General features: G+C 41.3%; 1 protein-coding gene across 2 annotated transcripts in view; it reads right to left on the minus strand.

Moving 5' to 3' along the window:
• LIPC (lipase C, hepatic type) overlaps window positions 1–20,226 on the minus strand; it is a 406,391-nt gene that overhangs the window by 10,133 nt on the left and 376,032 nt on the right. For both annotated transcript variants that reach the window (XM_073586971.1, XM_073586972.1), the window contains exons 9-10: window positions 4,228–4,348; window positions 3,864–4,073 (exon numbers count right to left, since the gene is read on the minus strand). In XM_073586971.1, the coding sequence (XP_073443072.1) occupies window positions 3,864–4,073; window positions 4,228–4,348 (331 nt within the window). The remainder of the gene's footprint in view (window positions 1–3,863; window positions 4,074–4,227; window positions 4,349–20,226) is intronic.

Here is a 20,226-nt window from a genome sequence, read left to right on the forward strand (position 1 = left end):
CAAAATTTATCTAGGGGAGATTGTGAAGTACAGTATTCAGATGTACAGGACATCTTGTTCTTCAGACTCCATTTTTGTGCTTGCGACGCCATTTTGTTGTTTACAAGATAAATTTTGTAATTAGGTGAAAGTTCACAGCTGTTATGAAACTAGACTGTTCTAGCTTGTACCAGATATGAGACCCTAAAAGAATGTGCTATTGTTCTATTCTCTATGCCTCGTAACTAGGGACATATTCCGGTTTTCTTGCAATACTATTGGCTTATAAAGTGAATGTATTACAATGATGTTATTGGTAGCTGAGAACTGTGTATAATTAGGCAAAAGATTATAAAAGAAATGACTAAAATAAAGGGGCTTGGTGATCTGCCTGGATCCTCCCGTACAGAGACCCTCGTCTCCGTGTGGTCATTCCCAGTTGCTACCAGCGCCCTGTGAATTAATTTGGAAATCACTGGATCAACCGTGAAGGGTTAATTTAGCCCTCCCTAAATGGCTCTCCCAACAAAATCACCATATAAGAAACGGATAAACCATAAAAAGCATATATTCTGACCATCATATATACATTAGCTCAGGCTTTTCCCCAGCAATAGATCATAGAATCATAGAATCATAGAATCGTAGAGTTGGAAGGGACCTCCTGGGCCATCTGGTCCAACCCCCTGCTCAAAGCAGGATTCGCTAAATCATCCCAGTCAGATGTCTGTCCAGCCTCTGTTTGAAGACTTCCATTGAAGGAGAACTCACCACTTCTCGTGGCAGCCTGTTCCACAGATGGACAGCGTAGGGAATCACCCTCACAGAAATGATACACTTTGACCCAAAAGGAATCCGTAACCTCTCAGTGCATTCCCACTATATATACAGATATAGCCCATTCAGGGTCAGCCAATAGTGTACACATGCAACAGGTAAAATGCTCAGATATATATATGGTCTGAATACTCATCATATCGCCCGCCATCTGCCAGTCAAATTATTGTGCCTCAATGAGTTTCGCCCCATATGGGCTCATCAGGAGGCCTGATGTCACAATAACATGTGTCCTGATGTGGTACAGTAGCTGGGTCGCCTTGATATCTCCCTCCATTTAAATGTACCGCTTCAATAACGCCCACCAGCCACGGACGTCATTAGAGGACACACACCCTACCCTCAGTGCGCATGTCAGTATCGGCGTGCATATACTTACTCTCCAATCCCCCTCGTATCATGGAGCGCAGTAGTTTCATCATCAAGCCGGAAGAAGGAGTTCCCTTACTGTTTCCGGGTGGCTAGGCTGCTGGACTCGCGCCCACCCATCGCGCATGCTCCAAACGGCCGATACATACATCCCGGACAGAGCTGTCCCTTTAGTATCGGGTAAGGGGTTTCCCTACTGGCTGCATGGTTTAATAGGGTCCCTAGGGAGAGTCATCGTTGAGCGGGGGCGCCACAACGTTCCCCCCCCAGGGTGCCAAGATCCGCGGGAAGGAAGGCGTTAGTGCTAGCTTGCATCAGGGACTCATAGAAAATCCCCATTTTAGTGTTTTTTCTTGGGCACTTTTTGTTTTTGTTGTGTTCACTTTGTGGTATGAACCCCCTTTTTTTCGGGGTTTTTTATTAATAAAGTATTGTTTTTTAGGGTGTTTATATGATATTTTTTTTGAGACCCTGGTTATGTCTCGTCTTTAGATTAAAGCCATATTTGTCCAGCAGCCAACTAATGAGTATTGGGGCGTTACGTCACCAGATAATAGGCAAACGGTCTCCTGAGATGTTAATCCAGTACTGTCTCCCAAATACTTATTTTAATGTGTTTTTTATTTAAAAAAAAAAACACTAACTCATCTGGTGAGTGCAGCAATTTCATTTAGTTGGCCTAAAGAGCTCTGTGCCACCATTGTTTTTTGTCAGAAATGCTATTTCTGGTGTGTTTAAAAAAAAAAAAATATGAAAAGCAGAGCTTTTGGAGAATTTCATAGGCTTCCACCATGCCCCATCCACGTTAATCATTCTGACCTCGCCTGTTGAAATTGGCATGCAGTAAGGTCAGCATTCAGTTACCATCTCAAACATCTATTTATCACATTCTTTTTTTTGGTGTTTCATTTTATATTTCAACTATTATATTTTTTTACATCAGAAACAGGCTGCAACATTCCAGTCTTAATACCTAGCAATGGCTACATTTACAGCATGTATTTTATATGGTTCTGATTTCCTTAAGTGAGTAAATCAAGATTAGTTCATATTTTATTTATTTATTTATTTTTTTCTCTGTAACACACTAACGGGCTCACCCCCATTTAACCCTATATTATCTACTCAGCAGTTTTGGCATCCAAATGCAAGGCAATATACATCTATGACAAGGTGAATAGTCTCAGAATACTGCTATACATCCACCACCACGTGATTTTTTCACACACCAGCAAGTGAGTACTCAGTTTTATTATTTTTTTCATTTCCCAGTATAGCACGGTGTATTTCTTTTTTTTATCAGCTTTAGCTATTTATTAGAACTGTTTCAAACGTGGGAGAAAATGTCAAAAGTCACTATTTTTGTTCAACTCCGCACTGTGCAAACATTTTGCAACATTTCAAAGCATTTTATGCCAGTTTTCTGGCATAAAAACTTTGATGCAACGGGCCTGATAGAATCTTATTTTTAAATACATATGTCATAAATCTGCAAACTGTATCCAGTGTAGTAGTTGTCGGCCTGTGTGAGTGGTGAAAGTCTGGTTTTTAAAACTTTGATACCCAGGGGCCTGAGCATGTGTGATCATTTGGGAGGTCCCAGAAGTGGGGTCAACCTATTCTTAACAATATGCCAGTGATTTGCCATCAATATTAACCCCTTAGAGACCGGAGTGTTCTTCGGTTTTGCGTTTTTGTTTTTCCCTCCCCTTCTTTCCAGAGCCATACCTTTTTTATTTTTCCGTCAATAAGGCCATATGAGGGCTTATTTTTTGCGGGATGAGTTGTGCTCTTGAACGACACCATTGGTTTTACCATGTCGTGTTTTTTGATTGGCTTGTTTTCTAGGGTCACTAAATGATAAAATTGACCTGCCATTATAATTCTCCCGGTCATTACGAGTTCATAGACACCAAACATGTCTAGGTTGTTTTTTATCTAAGTTGTAAAAAAAAATTCCAAAGTTTGCTAAAAAAAAAATTGCGCAATTTTTCGAGACCCATAGCGTCTCCATTTTTCGTGATCTGGGGGTTGGGTGAGGGATTATTTTTTTGCGTGCCGAGCTGATGGTTTTAATGCTACCACTTTTGTGCAGATGTTATTTTGATCACCTGTTATTGCATTTTAATGCAATGTCATGGCGACCAAAAAAAGATCACCTCTATGTAGCAGAGACAGCATTGCTACGAGCGCCGACCACAGGGTGGCGCTCATAGTAATCCATCATCATCAACCATAGAGGTCTCGAGGAGACCTCTGGTTGTTATGACAATGCACCGATGACCCCTGATCACGTGCCGGGGGTGCGCGAATTTCCGGCCGTGCGGCCGGAAGCGTTTGTTAAATGCCGCTGTCAGCACTTCACAGCGGCACTTAACTAGTTAATAGGCGCGGGCGGATTGCGATTCCACTCGTGCCTATTGTGGGCACATGTCAGCTGTTCAAAACAGCTGACATGTCCCAACTTTGATGCCGGCTCACCGCCGGAGCCCTCCTCAAAGCGGGGGATACTGCCAGCTCACATACTCTCCCGTGAGCTGGCAGAAAGGGGTTAAGATTTGCACAATCCCTTTTATGACTCAGTGAACTATATAACATAAAAGTAAATTATTATATGATTAATCAAATTAATTATCCATATTCAAAATGGAGTTTTGAGTTGCCCCTCAGATACTAACCTCTCCTGTGACTCTCCAGCTAAGACCCTTATTTTCTTTACAAGGATTCCTGGTAGTGTGTCCCAAGAAATCTTCTTTTGAAGAGTATACCATAAACTCTTAATGTCTTTACTGCCTTCCCATTTTAAGTTGATCATCATGAGATCTCCAATGTCAGTGTCTAAGTGGACAAGGAAAGTGTAGGTTCCACTCTCCTTAATGCCTCCAATTCTAGAAAAAAAATCATAACTTTACAACCAAACATAAACCACATATATAAAACAATCAGTGTTCCGCTCTTGGTCGTCATGTTCAATGTGCTGAAAATTTTTGTAAACTGTAAAACTCATACATTTGTATGTAAATGAATAAGAGAAATACTCACATTTCTAAAGATATGTCACTTATATCTTGTTTAGTTCCCGTAAGAGATGCGGATAGTTGAGGAAACAGCTGCTTATCTGCAATGTGATTGGTTACTTGCATCTTAAACTGGTAATGATAAGCTGTAATGACCAATACAATAGTAGTTAGGACGGAGGCCTTTCCCTACATATTACAGTTTATAAGATGTGCAGTGCAGTTTCTTTTGTTCTTTAATGCTGATGTTGTAAGTTACACTACTAATCACTGCAAAGGTGCACTTTCATTGAAAGATTATCATGAAATGTGCATTCATAGGAATGCTTACTGCACGCTATCATGTGGCATAAAAAGGCTGTCGGTCGCCCGAAGAATGGGCTGAAAACTCGGTCATCTGGTGAAATGATTTCTTAAGGCCCCGTCTCACATAGTGAGATCGCTAATGCGTCACCGATTTTGTGACGCAACAGCGACCTTGCCAGCGATCTCGCTACTTGTGACACATAGCGGCGACCACCCCCCCCGCTGGATATCGCTGATCGTGCTCGAATGTCCTGGGCCATTTTTTCATTGCCGGCGTCCCACTGGCCAGCATGCATCGCTGTGTTTGACGCCGACGAGCGACCTCGTTGGCGACGCAGAACTCAGGGAAGCAGGCTGGAATTGTTTAGAATAGCTGCTGTGTGACAACGCACCAGCGATCCTTACCAGGTTGTATCGTTGTCGGGATCTCTGGTGCGTTGTTGAAGAGATTTGCCTGTTTGACATCTTACTAGCGATCATTTAGAAGATCATCATTCTAAGCAGTGCATTGTCGTGTGTAAACAGGGTTTGTGCTGCCGAGAACAACATTTGCCGATCCGCACTGATAGATCTATTACAGATCGCGCATGGTGCGCTATTAAACAACCATACTTGGCAAATATTTAACAATGCTTTAACCCCTTCCTGACATGAGACGTACTATCCCGTCCACGGTACCCGGGCCCGTATGACCGGGGACGGGATAGTACGTCTACCGCGATCAGCGGCGCCCACGTGGTGAGCGCCGCTGATCGCGGCCGGGTGTCAGCTGATTATCACAGCTGACACCCGGCACAATGTGTCAGGGGCGGTCACGGACCGCCCCCGACACATTAACCCCTTGCACACCGCGATCAAACGCGATCGCGGTGTACCGGGAGTTAAAGGGAAGCATCGGCAGGGAGGGGGCTCCCTCCGTGCTTCCCTGAGCCCCCCACGGCAGCGCAATGTGCAGCGCTGCTGCGGGGGACTCCTATCCTCCAGGCCCCCGAATCCAAGATGGCGACGGGGGCCTTCGGGGGCCTGGGGAAGCTGGCTTCCTCAGTGCCTGCAAAGCGCAGGCATGAGGAAGCCTTGTGCACTGCCTGTGACAGATTGCTGATCTGTCACAGTGATCTGTGATGTGACAGATCAGCGATCTGTCACAGGACAGTGATGTCCCACCTGGGACTATGTAATAAAGTAAAAAAAAAATTAAAAAAAAGTGTAAAAATAAATTAAAAAAAATCGCCAAATAAATTAGTAAAAAAAAAAAAAAATATTCCCCAATAAATTCATTTTTTTAAAATAATAAAAAAAAAAAACAATAAAAGTACACATATTAGGTATCGCCGCGTCCGTAACGACCTGCCCTATAAAACTGTCCCATTAGTTAACCCCTTTAGCGAACCCCTTAAAAAATAAAAATAAAAAACGAAGCAAAAAATAATGATTTATTATCATACCGCCAAACAAAAAGTGCAATAACGCGAGATCAAAAAGACGCATATAAAAATCCATGGTACCGCTGAAAACGTCATCTTGTCCCGCAAAAAACAAGCCGCCACACAGCATCATCAGCAAAAAAATAAAAAAGTTATAACTCGCAGAATAAAGCGATGCAAAAATAATTATTTTTTATATAAAATAGTTTTCATTGCATAAAACCGACAAAAACATAAAAAAAGACCTAAATGAGGTATCGCTGTAACCGTACTGACCCGAAGAATAAAAGCGCTTTATCAATTTTACCGCACGCGGAACGGTGTAAACGCACCCCCCCCAAAAGAAATTCATGAAACGCTGGTTTTTGTTCATTCTGCGTCCCAAAAATCGGAATAAAAAGCGATCAAAAAATTTCACGTGCCCGAAAATGGTACCAATAAAAACGTCAACTCGTCCCGCAAAAAATAAGACCTCACATGACTCGGTGGGTCAAAATACGGAAAAATTATAGCTCTCAATATGTGGTGATGCAAAAACTATTTTTACAATAAAAAGCGTCTTTTAGCGTGCGACAGCCGCCAAACATAAAAACCGCCATAAATAGTAAATCAAACCCCCCGTTATCACCCCCTTAGTTAGGGAAAAATAATAAAACTAAAAGAAAATGTATTTATTTCCATTTTTCCATTAGGGTTAGGGCTAGGGTTAGGGCTAGGGGTGTGTTGGGGTAGGGTTAGGTTAGGGTTAGGGCTAGGGCTAGGGCTAGGGCTAGGGTTAGGGCTAGGGTTAGGGCTAGGGTTAGGGCTAGGGTTAGGGCTAGGGTTAGGGGCGTGTTGGGGTTCGGGTTGGAGTTAGAATTGGGGGTTTCCACTGTTTGGGCACATCAGGGGCTCTCCAAATGCAACATGGCGTCTGATCTCAATTCCAGCCAATTCTGAGTTGAAAAAGTCAAATGGTGCTCCTTCCCTTCCAAGCTCTGCTATGCGCCCAAACAGTGTTTTACCCCCTCATGTAGGGTATCAGCCTACTCAGGACAAATTGCAAAACAATTTTTGGGGTCCAATTTCTCCTGTTACCCTTAGGAAAATAAAAAATTGGGGGCAAAAATATCATTTTTGTGGAAAAAAAATGATTTTTTTATTTTCACGTCCGAGTGTTATAAACTTCTGTGAAGCACTTGGGGGTTCAAAGTGCTCACCACACATCTAGATAAGTTCCGTGGGGGGTCTAGTGTCCAAAATGGGGTCACTTGTGGGGAGTTTCAATAGTTTAGGTACATCAGGGGCTCTCCAAACGCACATGACAACCGCAGACCATTCCATCAAAGTCTGCGTTCCAAAACGTCACTGCTTCCCTTCCGAGCCCCGACGTGTGTCCATACAGTAGTTTTCTCCCACATATGGGGTGTCAGCGTACTCAGGACAAATTGGACAACAACTTTTGGGGTCCAATTTCTCCTGGTACCCTTGGGAAAATAAAAAAAATGGTGACTAAAAGATCATGTTTGTGGAAAAAATACGAATTTTTTATTTTCACGCCCGGGCGTTGTAAACTTCTGTGAAGCACTGGGGGGGTCAAAGTGCTCACCACACATCTAGATAAGTTCCTTGGGGGGTCTAGTTTACAAAATGGTGTCATTTGTGGGGGGTTTCCACTGTTTAGGTACATTAGGGGCTCTCCAAAGGCAACATGACACCCGCAGACCATTCCATCAAAGTCTGCATTCCAAAACGTCACTACTTCCCTTCCGAGCCCTGACGTGTGCCCATACAGTAGTTTTCTCCCACATATGGGGTAGCAGCGTACTCAGGACAAATTGGAAAACAACTTTTGGGGTCCAATTTCTCCTGGTACCCTTGGGAAAATAAAAAAATGGTGACTAAAAGATCATGTTTGTGGAAAAAATACGAATTTTTTATTTTCACGCCCGGGCGTTGTAAACTTCTGTGAAGCACTGGGGGGGTCAAAGTGCTCACCACACATCTAGATAAGTTCCTTGGGGGGTCTAGTTTACAAAATGGTGTCATTTGTGGGGGGTTTCCACTGTTTAGGTACATTAGGGGCTCTCCAAAGGCAATATCACACCCGCAGACCATTCCATCAAAGTCTGCATTCCAAAACGTCACTACTTCCCTTCCGAGCCCCGACGTGTGCCCATACAGTAGTTTTCTCCCACATATGGGGTATCAGCATACTCAGGACAAATTGGACAACAACTTTTGGGGTCCAATTTCTCCTGGTACCCTTGGGAAAATAAAAAAATGGTGACTAAAAGATCATGTTTGTGGAAAAAATACGAATTTTTTATTTTCACGCCCGGGCGTTGTAAACTTCTGTGAAGCACTGGGGGGGTCAAAGTGCTCACCACACATCTAGATAAGTTCCTTGGGGGGTCTAGTTTACAAAATGGTGTCATTTGTGGGGGGTTCCACTGTTTTGGTACATCAGGAGTTTTCCAAACGCGACATGGTGTCCGATCTCAATTCCAGCCAAAAACGTCAAATGGCGCTGCTTCCCTTCCGAGCTCTGCCATGCGCCCAAATAGTCATTTACACCCACATATGGGGTATCAGCGTACTCAGGACAAATTGCACAATAACTTTTAGGGTCCTGTTACCCTTGGAAAAATAAGAATTGAGGGTGAAAAGATCATTTTTGTGGAAAAAATATGATTTTTTAATTGTATGGCTTTATGTTATAAACTTCTGTGAAGCCCATGGGGGTTCAAAGTTCTCACCACACATCTAGATAAGTTCCTTAGGGTGTCTAGTTTCCAAAATGGTGTCATTTGTGGGGGGTTTCCACTGTTTTGGTACATCAGGGGTTTTCCAAACGCGACATGGTGTCCGATCTCAATTCCAGCCAAAAACGTCAAATGGCGCTGCTTCCCTTCCGAGCTCTGCCATGCGCCCAAATAGTGGTTTACCCCCACATGTGGGGTATCAGCGTACTCAGGACAAATTGCACAATAACTTTTAGGGTCCTGTTACCCTTGGAAAAATAAGAATTGAGGGTGAAAAGATCATTTTTGTTTAAAAAATATGATTTTTTAATTGTATGGCTTTATGTTATAAACTTCTGTGAAGCCCATGGGGGTTCAAAGTTCTCACCACACATCTAGATAAGTTCCTTAGGGGGTCTAGTTTCCAAAATGGTGTCATTTGTGGGGGGTTTCCACTGTTTTGGTACATCAGGGGTTTTCCAAACGCGACATGGTGTCCGATCTCAATTCCAGCCAAAAACGTCAAATGGCGCTGCTTCCCTTCCGAGCTCTGCCATGCGCCCAAATAGTGGTTTACCCCCACATGTGGGGTATCAGCGTACTCAGGACAAATTGCACAATAACTTTTAGGGTCCTGTTACCCTTGGGAAAATAAAAATTGGGGTGAAAAGATCATTTTTGTGGAAAAAATATGATTTTTTAATTGTACCGCTGTACGTTATAAACTTCTGTAAAGCCCTTGTGGGTTCAAAGTTCTCACCACATATCTAGATAAGTTCCTTGGGGGGTCTAGTTTCCAAAATGGGGTCACTTGTAGGGGGTTTCCACTGTTTAGGTACATCAGGGACTCTCCAAACGTGACATGGCGTCCAATCTGAATTCCAGCCAATTTTGCATTGAAAAAGTCAAACGGCGCTCCTTCCATTCTGAGCTCTGCCATGCGCCGAAACAGTCGTTCCCCCCCACATATCAGGTATCTGCGTACTCAGGACAAATTGCACAATAACTTTTGCAGTTCAATTTCTCCTGTTACCCTTGGTAAAATAAAAAAAATTGAACCTGAAGTATTTTTTTTATGAAAAAAAGTTAGATGTTCATTTTTTTTTAAATATTCAAAAAAATTCCTGTGACGCACCTAAAGGGTTAATAAACTTCTTGAATGTGGTTTTGAGCACCTTAAGGGGTGCAGTTTTTAGAATGGTGTCACTTTTGTGTATTTTCTATCATATAGACCCCTCAAAGTGGCTTCAAATGTGATGTGGTCCTAAAAATAAAATGGTGTTGTAAAAATGAGAAATCGCTGGTCAACTTTTAACCCTTATAACTTCCTAACAAAAAAAAATTTTGGTTCCAAAATTGTGCTGATGTAAAGTAAACATGTGGGAAATGTTAGTTATCAAGTTTTTTGTGTGCCTTATCTCTGTGATTTAAGGGCATAAAAATTCAAAGTTGGAAAATTGCGAAATTTTCAAAATTTTCGCCAAATTTCCGTTTTTCTCACAAATAAACGCAAGTTATTTGAATGAAATTTTACCACTAACATGAAGTACAATATGTCACGAGAAAACAATGTCAGAATCACCGGGATCCATGGAAGCGTTCGAGAGTTATGACCTCATAAAGGTACAGTGGTCAGAATTGTAAAAATTGGCCCGGTCATGAACGTGCAAACCACCCTTGGGGGTGAAGGGGTTAAAGGAGCACTACCAGCAAAGGTTTTATGCTCTTATTATAATGCAGTCATCATATTATATGGCACTGTTTACTTACAATTCCTCATTTTACATTTCTACCTAGTTAATTCTTCTCTTTTCCATTAGGTTTATGGCATCACATGATTAAAAACTGAATAGCTGAATCCTTCTAAGTTCTATGTAGGAGGAGATCAATTTTCTCTGTATGACTCATAAGTCACTGCAAAAGTGCCTGGCAGGGAGGAGGAGGGAGCAGCTGAGTCAGGAGGTGAAGAGAGAGATGATTTCTGCAGGGTAAAAACACCATGTTTCCATATAGAGCAAAGGAAAGAGAATTAGCTGTGTAGAAAGGCAAAATGAGCAATTGTAAGTACACAGTGCCATATAATATGATTGCAATATATTAAAAGGGCAAAAACTTTGGTAGGAGTGCTTCCTTAATTTTACAAATCTAGCACTATAAATCCACCTTAGTCACTTGCCCAGGATAATCCCAATTCCCAGATCCCTTGGTAAATTAGAGATGAATAATGAACATTTTTAAATATCCTAGATGAGAAAAAAAACACTAAATTTTTCTTTCTGGAATAATTTGTAAATCTTAAAATGTACCTTTTTCTTCTATCATTACAGTTTATTATAATGATATTTTAAAGTGATCTATTTTGGCTTGTCATTTTTGTATCAGATTCTACAATTTTGCTGACCCAGCTTCTTCTGGATTTGTGAAAATGTAACTGTTCCTGTCAAAAATGTAGCCATCTGGAGTACTAATAAGGAACTATTGTTGTCTCCTATTAAAGACTCTTCTTAGCTCATTGTTATCAAGAACCATTCATTAAACATTCTTTGCCTCTAGGAAGATGTTGGAAATTCAAGGAAAGCATCCGTGACCATCCATTCTAAGATTGGTAGTTTGGACGTGGAGAACCTGGCTCCCACCTCTGTCATCTGATAGAAGTTAATGTATATTCCAATGTAGAACCACAAATGTTCTGTCGCAGTTACTGATTTGTGGAGTAACAATGAGTCCTCAGCAGGCTAATTATGGCTATAAATGTTAGTCCTCATGCAGAATGGAAATGCTTTCAGGTGTCGGAGAGCAATTACTGAGACTTTCCCGTGCTTGGCTGGGCGCCTGCATATGTTCCTTCTGGCTCACAAAGAGGGGCTGGTACAATAAAGCCTTACACATTGGGATTCAGGCGGCAGCTTCCGGTGCGCATATTTATATTAGACGCAAGCATACAGTATTAGTCTCGGGGATATCTGCTTCTCTTTATAATTAAAAAGGAAGAAGAAAGGTCTTTGCACAATTGCTCGTCTTACAGATTAGGATACGGTAAATCTCATGGAGACTTAACTAGGTCATAACCCAGACGACTTCAGCTGTGGGTAAGATGTTACGCAGACAAACAGATATAACGCATCAAATCTGACAACTGTATCTGATTATACGTCTGCTAAAAATATGTCATATGTAATAATCTGCATTTCCACAGCTTTCCCTGAAATCCACTTCTATAATGATTATTTTTATAATTTATTCTTCTTCTTTGCAGGCAATGTACAAATTAAATTACATGGTTGAATTTACAGGTACATTAAGTATCCGGTAGGAAAAATCTTGCAGTGTGTTGCCCGAGGCAAATAAAGATAAAGTGAGCTGGCCAGACACATAACGAAAAGAAGTGGAGATTTAACCCTGGGTTATGCATCTTCAAAGTCAAAGCACGAAACAAAAGATCTTTCCTGGACTTCTTTGGAGGACTTCACTGAAATATTACATCTAGGAGAGAATGCTGAGTAAGGTAGACAGCTATGTGACCTCAGGAACTGAGAGATGGAAGCGTAGAACATTGTATACAGGTGCTGTGAGGCTATCATAGTTCACTTATCAGAACTAATATTTATACAGTAACTCATACTGTAATGTAATATAATGGGTGGACTAAAAAAAGGATTAACAGCTAACAAAAATTTACACCTTTTACTATTACATACCACAAAAGCACTTACAGTGGTGCTTGAAAGTTTGTGAACCGTTCAGCATTTTCCATATTTCTGCATACATTTATCCTAAAGCTACATTACATAAGGGCTACAAGTAGATATGACCCAAATAAAACGAGTTAAAAATATTAGAAGAATTTTAAACAAGAAAAATAATCCAATGTCGCATGTCTGGGGTGGCAAAGTATGTGAACCTTTAGGATTGGCAGTTAATTTGTTGGTGAAATTAGAATCTGTTCTTTTCAATAAATGGGGTGACAATCAGATGTGAGTCAATTGCAGTCTGATCTTCTGAACACTTTTGTGGAAATGTATAAGGGATCGAGAAATGGAGACTTGTGAGGCCCTCAAAAGAAGAGTTGTTGTCAATCTTGCTTGAAAAGGATGCAAAACCATCCAAGAGTTTGGACTCCATGAATCCACAGTCAGATGGCTTGAATACAAATGGAGCAAATACACGAATAATGCCCTCTCCAGAAGTCGACCGACAAAGATGGTGCAAGGCGCTTTGTAGTCCATGAGGGCACAAAGGAACCCAAGGTAACCCTCTAAACAACTAAATGCCTCTTATACCAGCTAATGTTAACAAGTCTGCCATCAAGAAGGACATTGTACAACAATTATGTGCATGATAGTATTGCAAGGAGAAAAACCAAGGCTCTCCAAAAGGAGCAATGCTGCCCACTTGCAGTTTTCTAAAAATCACCTGGACAAGCCAGAAGGCTACTGGAACAATGTTTTTGAGAACACTTGAGATAAAAATAGAGCTTTATGCCTTTAAATGAGAAGTGTTCTGTTTGGTGAAAGAAAAACACTGCATTACCATATGAAAACCCGACACCATTTGTGAAACACATTGGTGGTAGCATCAAGGTGTGGGCCTGTTTTGCTGCATCTGGGCCAGAATCGCGTGCCATCATTGATAAAACAAACAATGAAATCTAAATTATATCAGTCTATTCTGAAGGAAATGATTGAATATACCACTGCTCATGGCTAGGGAAGTAAGCAAAAGAGAGTATACAGGCAGCACAGCTTGGAATCACAGCTGATTTTTTTCAAGGAAGTAGAACCTTATCCTGCTTGTTTACAAAAAACAGATTGGGAAATGTTTGTCTCACAGAACCAGCGTGATCCCCTGCGGTAATATCTGTATACGCTCTTTTGCTTCCTCCCCTGTCCAGAAGCTGTGGTATGCCCAGACCATGTTCCTGTTGTCATGAACACCGCACTGCACTTGCTCACTGAGCCAGTGTGCGTATCCTGAGTACAAAAACAGTGCTCAAAGATACCTGTGGAGCGGGCAGCAGCGGTGACGATGCATGCTCCAGGACCTGAAGCACGTGACTGTTGGAGGCGTGGCCTAAGCTCCACAGAGCTAGGAGCTGCAGGGAAAATCCTAGAAAGGTAACTACAGGACAATGTTACCAAGGCGCATAGATAGAGACAGAAACCAGATCAAGCTGGGTCAAAGCACGAGATAGCAGGACAGTACCAAAGGGTTAGACAGAGCGAATAGTCAGGACGTAGCAATAGATCAGAAAACCAGAACGGGCAATGGACGGTACAATAGGGACAAATTGCAACGGAGTAACAATAGCCAAGCCAGGAGGTCAGAACTGGAGAAGACAATAGTACCAAAATGAGAGACGGAGTACAGAGTGAGGGAACAGGCCGGGTCATACAGAGAATCAAACAAAAAATGCAGAATACACGCACACCAGAGGGGTCGGTCAGACACACAGCCAGAATAACAGTATAGCTGACAGAGAATGCTAGTCTGGAGTGAGTATAAATACCCCTCCCAGATCCAAAGAGAGGCCGGCAAAAGTTTACCTTGTGAGAACAGGACATTAACCATGTCCTAACCATGACACCTGTATGATCAGACACAGCCATTACAGAGTACACAGCAGGGGCACATTTATAAGATTATCTCAGCACAGGAACATGTTTTTTTAAACCCATTCAATTGTGGAATTATTATTATTATTCCAAGATCTAAAAATGTAAATGCTGTTAGTGGGAAAACTCCTTTTAAAACTTTTTTTTTGTAGTTAGAAATTATCCAAAGTTTCTCCAAGCTGATATGAAGAATCAATTACTGGAAATGTTTAGATGCAGTTATTGCTGCACAGTGGGGGTCACACCACATACCAAAAGCAACGTTTCACATACATTTGCCAATCAGAGATGTGCAACTGGATCATGTCCTTCATTTAAAAAATTGATAAACCCTAAGAATTTTGACTCCTTTGTTTAATTTGGTTTATCTACTTTAGGCCTTTTCTGGAAAATTCAGAAGGGTTCAGGCACCACTGTAAGTGTATACCACTTATGATGAAGAAAAAGCTAATATAGCCACACATAAGATATTGGGCCTTTTTTTAATGAAAGTGGTCACACAGCAAATTCGTAGACGCTGAGTAGTAGCAAGTAGTAAAGGTTTATTATGGTTGTTTCTACATTAGACCCACAATATTATTTATAACTGGGTGTCTTAACTTCTAACGTGGACAAAGACTATTTATTTTGTGATTTTTCTGTAATGCATACATTTAATGTCTGGTTCTATTTCAGTGTTAGTTCTATAAACAATTCGCTTTGTAATATGTCTTTATATCTGGAAGAAACAATTGGTTCATCGCTATCCATGGTCCTGATGGAAGAATCAGTGCAGCAAAGTAGTGATTAGTGACGTAGCATCCACGGCTTCCTAGGACTGTCTGTATTCCCAATTTTAATTGACTTGGGTCTAGGAGTGATACTGTTCTGGCGGGATACAATTTCTACTGCAACTGTACCCCCAGTGTAAAGGCCTGGACTTGCAGGAAAATGTAGTTTAAGAACTTTTAATTTTTTTTCATGATTAACTCCTTCACCCCCAAGGGTGGTTTGCACGTTCATGACCGGGCCAATTTTTACAATTCTGACCACTGTCCCTTTATGAGGTAATAACTCTGAAACGCTTCCATGGATCCCGGTGATTCTGACTTTGTTTTCTCGTGACATATTGTACTTCATGTTAGTGGTAAAATTTCATTCATATAACTTACATTTATTTGTGAAAAAAATGGAAATTTGGCGAAAATTTTGCAATTTTCTAACTTTGAATTTTTATGCCCTTAAATCACAGAGATACGGCACGCAAAAAACTTGATAAGTAACATTTCCCACATGTTTACTTTACATCAGCACAATTTTGGAACCAAAATTTTTTTTTGTTATGAAGTTATAAGGGTTAAAAGTTGACCAGCGATTTCTCATTTTTACACCATTTTATTTTTACGGACCACATCACATTTGAAGCCACTTTGAGGGGTCTATATGATAGAAAATACCCAAAAGTGACACCATTCTAAAAACTGCATCCCTCAAGGTGCTCAAAACCACATTCAAGAAGTTTATTAACCCTTCAGGTGCTTTTTTGAATATTTAAAAAAAAAATGAACATTTAATAATTTTTCACAAAAAAAATAATTCAGGTTCAATTTTTTTTATTTTACAAAGGGTAAAAGGAGAAATTGGACTGGAAAAGTTATTGTTCAATTTGTCCTGAGTACGCTGATACCTGATATGTGGGGGGGAACCACTGTTTCGGCGCATGGCAGAGCTCAGAAGGGAAGGAGTGCCGTTTGACTTTTTCAATGCAAAATTGGCTGGAATTCTGATCGGATGCCATGTCACGTTTGGAGAGCCCCTGATGTACCTAAACAGTGGAAACCCCCCACAAGTGACCCCATTTTGGAAACTAGACCCCCCCCAAGGAACTTATCTAGATATGTGGTGAGAACTTTGAACCCACAAGGGCATCACAGAAGTTTGTAACGTACAGCGGTACAATTAAAAAAATCATTTTTTCCACAAAAATGATCTTTTCACCCCCAATTTTTATTTTCCCAAGAGTAACAGGACCCTAAAAGTTATTGTGCAATTTGTCCTGAGTAAGCTGATGCCCCATATGTAGGTGTAAATGACTATTTGGGCGCATGGCAGAGCTTGGAAGGGAAGCAGCGCCATTTAACTTTTTTGGCTGGAATTGAGATCGGACACCATGTCGCATTTGGAAAGCCCCTGATGTACCAAAACAGTGGAAACCCCCCACAAATGACACCATTTTGGAAACTAGACTCCCCAAGGAACTTATCTAGATGTTTGGTGAGAACTTTGAACCTCCAAGGGCTTCACAGAGGTTTATAACGTACAGCCGTACAATTATAAAATCATATTTTTTCCACAAAAATGATCTTTTCACCCTCAATTCTTACTTTCCCAAGGGTAACAGGACCCTAAAAGTTATTGTGCAATTTGTCCTGAGTACGCTGATACCCCACATGTGGGGATAAATCACTCTTTTGGCACATGGCAGAGCTCGGAAGGGAAACAGCGCCATTTGACTTTTTTGGCTGGAATTAAGATCCGGACACCATGTCGCATTTGGAAAGCCCCTGATGTACCTAAACAGTGGAATCCCCATACAAGTGACCCCATTTTGGAAACTAGACCCCCTAAGGAACTTATCTAGATGTGTGGAGAGCACTTTGAACTCCCACAGTGCTTCACAGAAGTTTATAACGCCCGGGCGTGAAAATAAAAAAATCGTATTTTTTCCACAAACATTAACATTGTCCCCAATTTTTTTATTTTCCCAAGGGTACCAGGAGAAAATGGACCCCAAAAGTTATTGTCCAATTTGTCCTGAGTACACTGATACCCCATATGTGGGAGAAAACTACTGTATAGGCACACGTCGGGGCTCGGAAGGGAAGTAGTGACGTTTTGGAATGCAGACTTTGATGGAATGGTCTGCGGGTGTCATGTTGCCTTTGCCCCTAATGTACCTAAACAGTGGAAACCCCCCACAAATGACACCATTTTGGAAACTAGACCCCCTAAGGAACTTATCTAGATGTGTGGTGAGCACTTTGAACCCCCAAGGGCTTCACAGAAGTTTACAATGCCTGGGCGTGAAAATAAAAAAATCTTATTTTTTCCACATCACAAAATATGAATTATTATACATAATATGAATTATTATACATATTATTTTGTTTTACCTAGATAAGATACCCTTGAAAAAGGCTAGTAAACCGAAACATTGGGTGATTTGCGTGACTGCTATTTTCAATAAAATAATCAAGCATATCAAAAAAAGCTCTTTTCAGCCTCAGGTTATTATTTTTATTATCAGAATTCTGTTCTTCCTGACGGCTTGGTTGTATCTTTCCCATTTATCATCATATTTATTTTTTCCACAAACATGATCATTTAGTCCCCAATTTTTTTATTTTCCCAAGGGTACCAGGAGAAATAGGACCCCAAAAGTTGTTTTGCAATTTGTCCTGAGTAGGCTGATACCCCATATGTGGGGGTAAAACACTGTTTGGGCGCATGGCAGAGCTTGAAAGGGAAGGAGCACCATTTGACTTTTTCAACGCAGAATTGGCTGGAATTGAGATCAGACGCCATGTTGCGTTTGGAGAGCACCTGATGTGCCCAAACAGTGGAAACCCCCCAATTCTAACTCCAACCCTAACCCCAACACACCCCTAACCCTAATCTCAGCCCTAACCCTAGCCCCAACCCTAGCCCTAGCCCTAACAGGAAAATGGAAATAAATACATTTTTTAAATTTTATTATTTTTCCCTAACTAAGGGGGTGATAACGGGGGGTTTGATTTACTATTTATGGTGGTTTTTATTTTTGGCAGCTTTCACACGCTAAAAGACACTTTTTATTGTAAAAATAGCTTTTGCATCACCGCATATTGAGAGCTATAATTTTTCCGTATTTTGACCCACTGAGTCATGTGAGGTCTTATTTTTTGCGGGACGAGTTGACGTTTTTATTGGTATCATTTTCGGGCATGTGACTTTTTTTATCACTTTTTATTCCGATTTTTGGGACGCAGAATGAACAAAAACCAGCATTTCATGAATTTCTTTTGGGGGGGGTGCGTTTACACCGTTCCACGTGCGGTAAAACTGATAAAGCGGTTTTATTCTTCGGGTCAGTACAGTTACAGCGATACCTCATTTATGTCATTTTTTATGTTTTTGCGCTTTTATGCAATAAAAACAATTTTATATTAAAAATAATAATTTTTGCATCGCTTTATTCTGCGAGCTATAACTTATTTATTTTTTCTCTGATGATGCTGTGTGGTGGCTCGTTTTTTGCGGGACAAGATGACGTTTTCAGCAGTACCATGGATATTTATATCCGTCTTTTTGATTGCGCGTTATTGCACTTTTTGTTCGGCGGTATGATAATAAATCATTATTTTTTGCTTCGTTTTTTATTTTTATTTTTTAAGGGGTTCTCTAACGGTGTTAACTAATGGGACAGTTTTATAGGGCAGATTGTTACGGACGTGGCGATACCAAATATGTGTACTTCTATTGTTTTGTTTTTTTTAATTTCCAAAAAATGAATTTATTAGGGAATATTTTTTTTTAATTTAGCAATTTTTAAAAAGTTATTTTTACACCTTTTTTTTTTTTTTTAACTTTATTAGGTTGTCCCAGGGGGGACATCACTGTCCTGTGACAGATTGCTGATCTGTCACATCACAGATCACTGTGACAGATCAGCAATCTGTCACAGACAGTGCAGAAGGCTTCCTCATGCCTGCGCTTTGCAGGCACTGAGGAAGCCAGCTCTCTGCAGGCCCCCGAAGGTCCCCGTCGCCATCTTGGATCCGGGGGCCTGCAGGGAAAGAGCCCCCCGCAGCAGCGCTGCACATTGTGCTGCTGTGGGGGGCTCAGGGAAGCACGGAGTGAGCCCCCTCCCTGCCGATGCTTCCCTTTAACCCCCTGTACACCGCGATCGTGTTTGATCGTGGTGTGCAAGGGGTCAATGTGTCTGGGGCGGTCCGTGACCACCCCTGACACATAGTGCCGGGTGTCAGCTGTGATAATCAGCTGACACCCGGCTGCGATCAGCGGCGCTCACCACGGGGATGCCGCTGATCGCGCTAGACGTGCTATCCCGTCCATGGGCATAGGGGCCCGGGTCCCATGGATGGGATAGTACGTCTGATGTCAGAAAGGGGTTAAAGTGTTAGGCATACATTTATACTGGTGCTTTAGAATCTGGACCCCACACAATGTTTTATCTGCCGTCATATCCTTGCCAATCAGACATGGAATATAATATCACTGATACTGATGAGTCTCCAATGTCTATGCTGAGACATCCATTTACATCCCTGTTGAATTTGGGGGCATATGCCATTTGGAACCATGACTAATTTATTTTTGCTTTTTAAGACTGCTGTGCAGTTTAATTTTTGTGGTAAAGGGTTATCAATAAAATACGTTATCCTCTATCTATATGACCCCCAGTGATTCCGATATAAGCGTTTTTATGTTAAAAATATAAATTAAATGATCCGTGAATAATTATGAATACACTTTCCAAAAAATTCCCCCCGTTTAGTGAGTTATCTTCAAAATAACAAGTTAACTCTTGTCACATGGCAATCCAAGTGGGGCTTTGGAATTCCGTATGGCATTCTGCAGTCCTGTCCTAAATACAGAGGAGGTGCACATATTCTGCCTTTCCCCCATTAATTGTCAATTAAACTTCCAGAAACAAGCGCTACACTCAGCAGTCCCTTAGACAATTATTTGAGCAGAGACTGAGCATGTGCACTTCTGCTCTACTTAGAACAGGGTTCCCCAACTCCAGTCCTCAAGGCCCACCAACAGATCATGTTTTCAGGATTTCCTTTGTATTGCACAGGTGAAGCAATTATCAGCTGAGCAATACTAAGGAAATCCTGAAAACATGATCTGTTGGTGGGCCTTGAGGACTGGAGTTGGGGAACCCTGATTTAGAAGACTGAAGAGTCCCACTCTT

Source organism: Dendrobates tinctorius, unplaced genomic scaffold (genome assembly GCF_039654945.1).
Source record: "Dendrobates tinctorius isolate UK_male_01 unplaced genomic scaffold, ASM3965494v1 ptg000097l, whole genome shotgun sequence".
Taxonomy (NCBI): domain Eukaryota; kingdom Metazoa; phylum Chordata; class Amphibia; order Anura; family Dendrobatidae; genus Dendrobates; species Dendrobates tinctorius.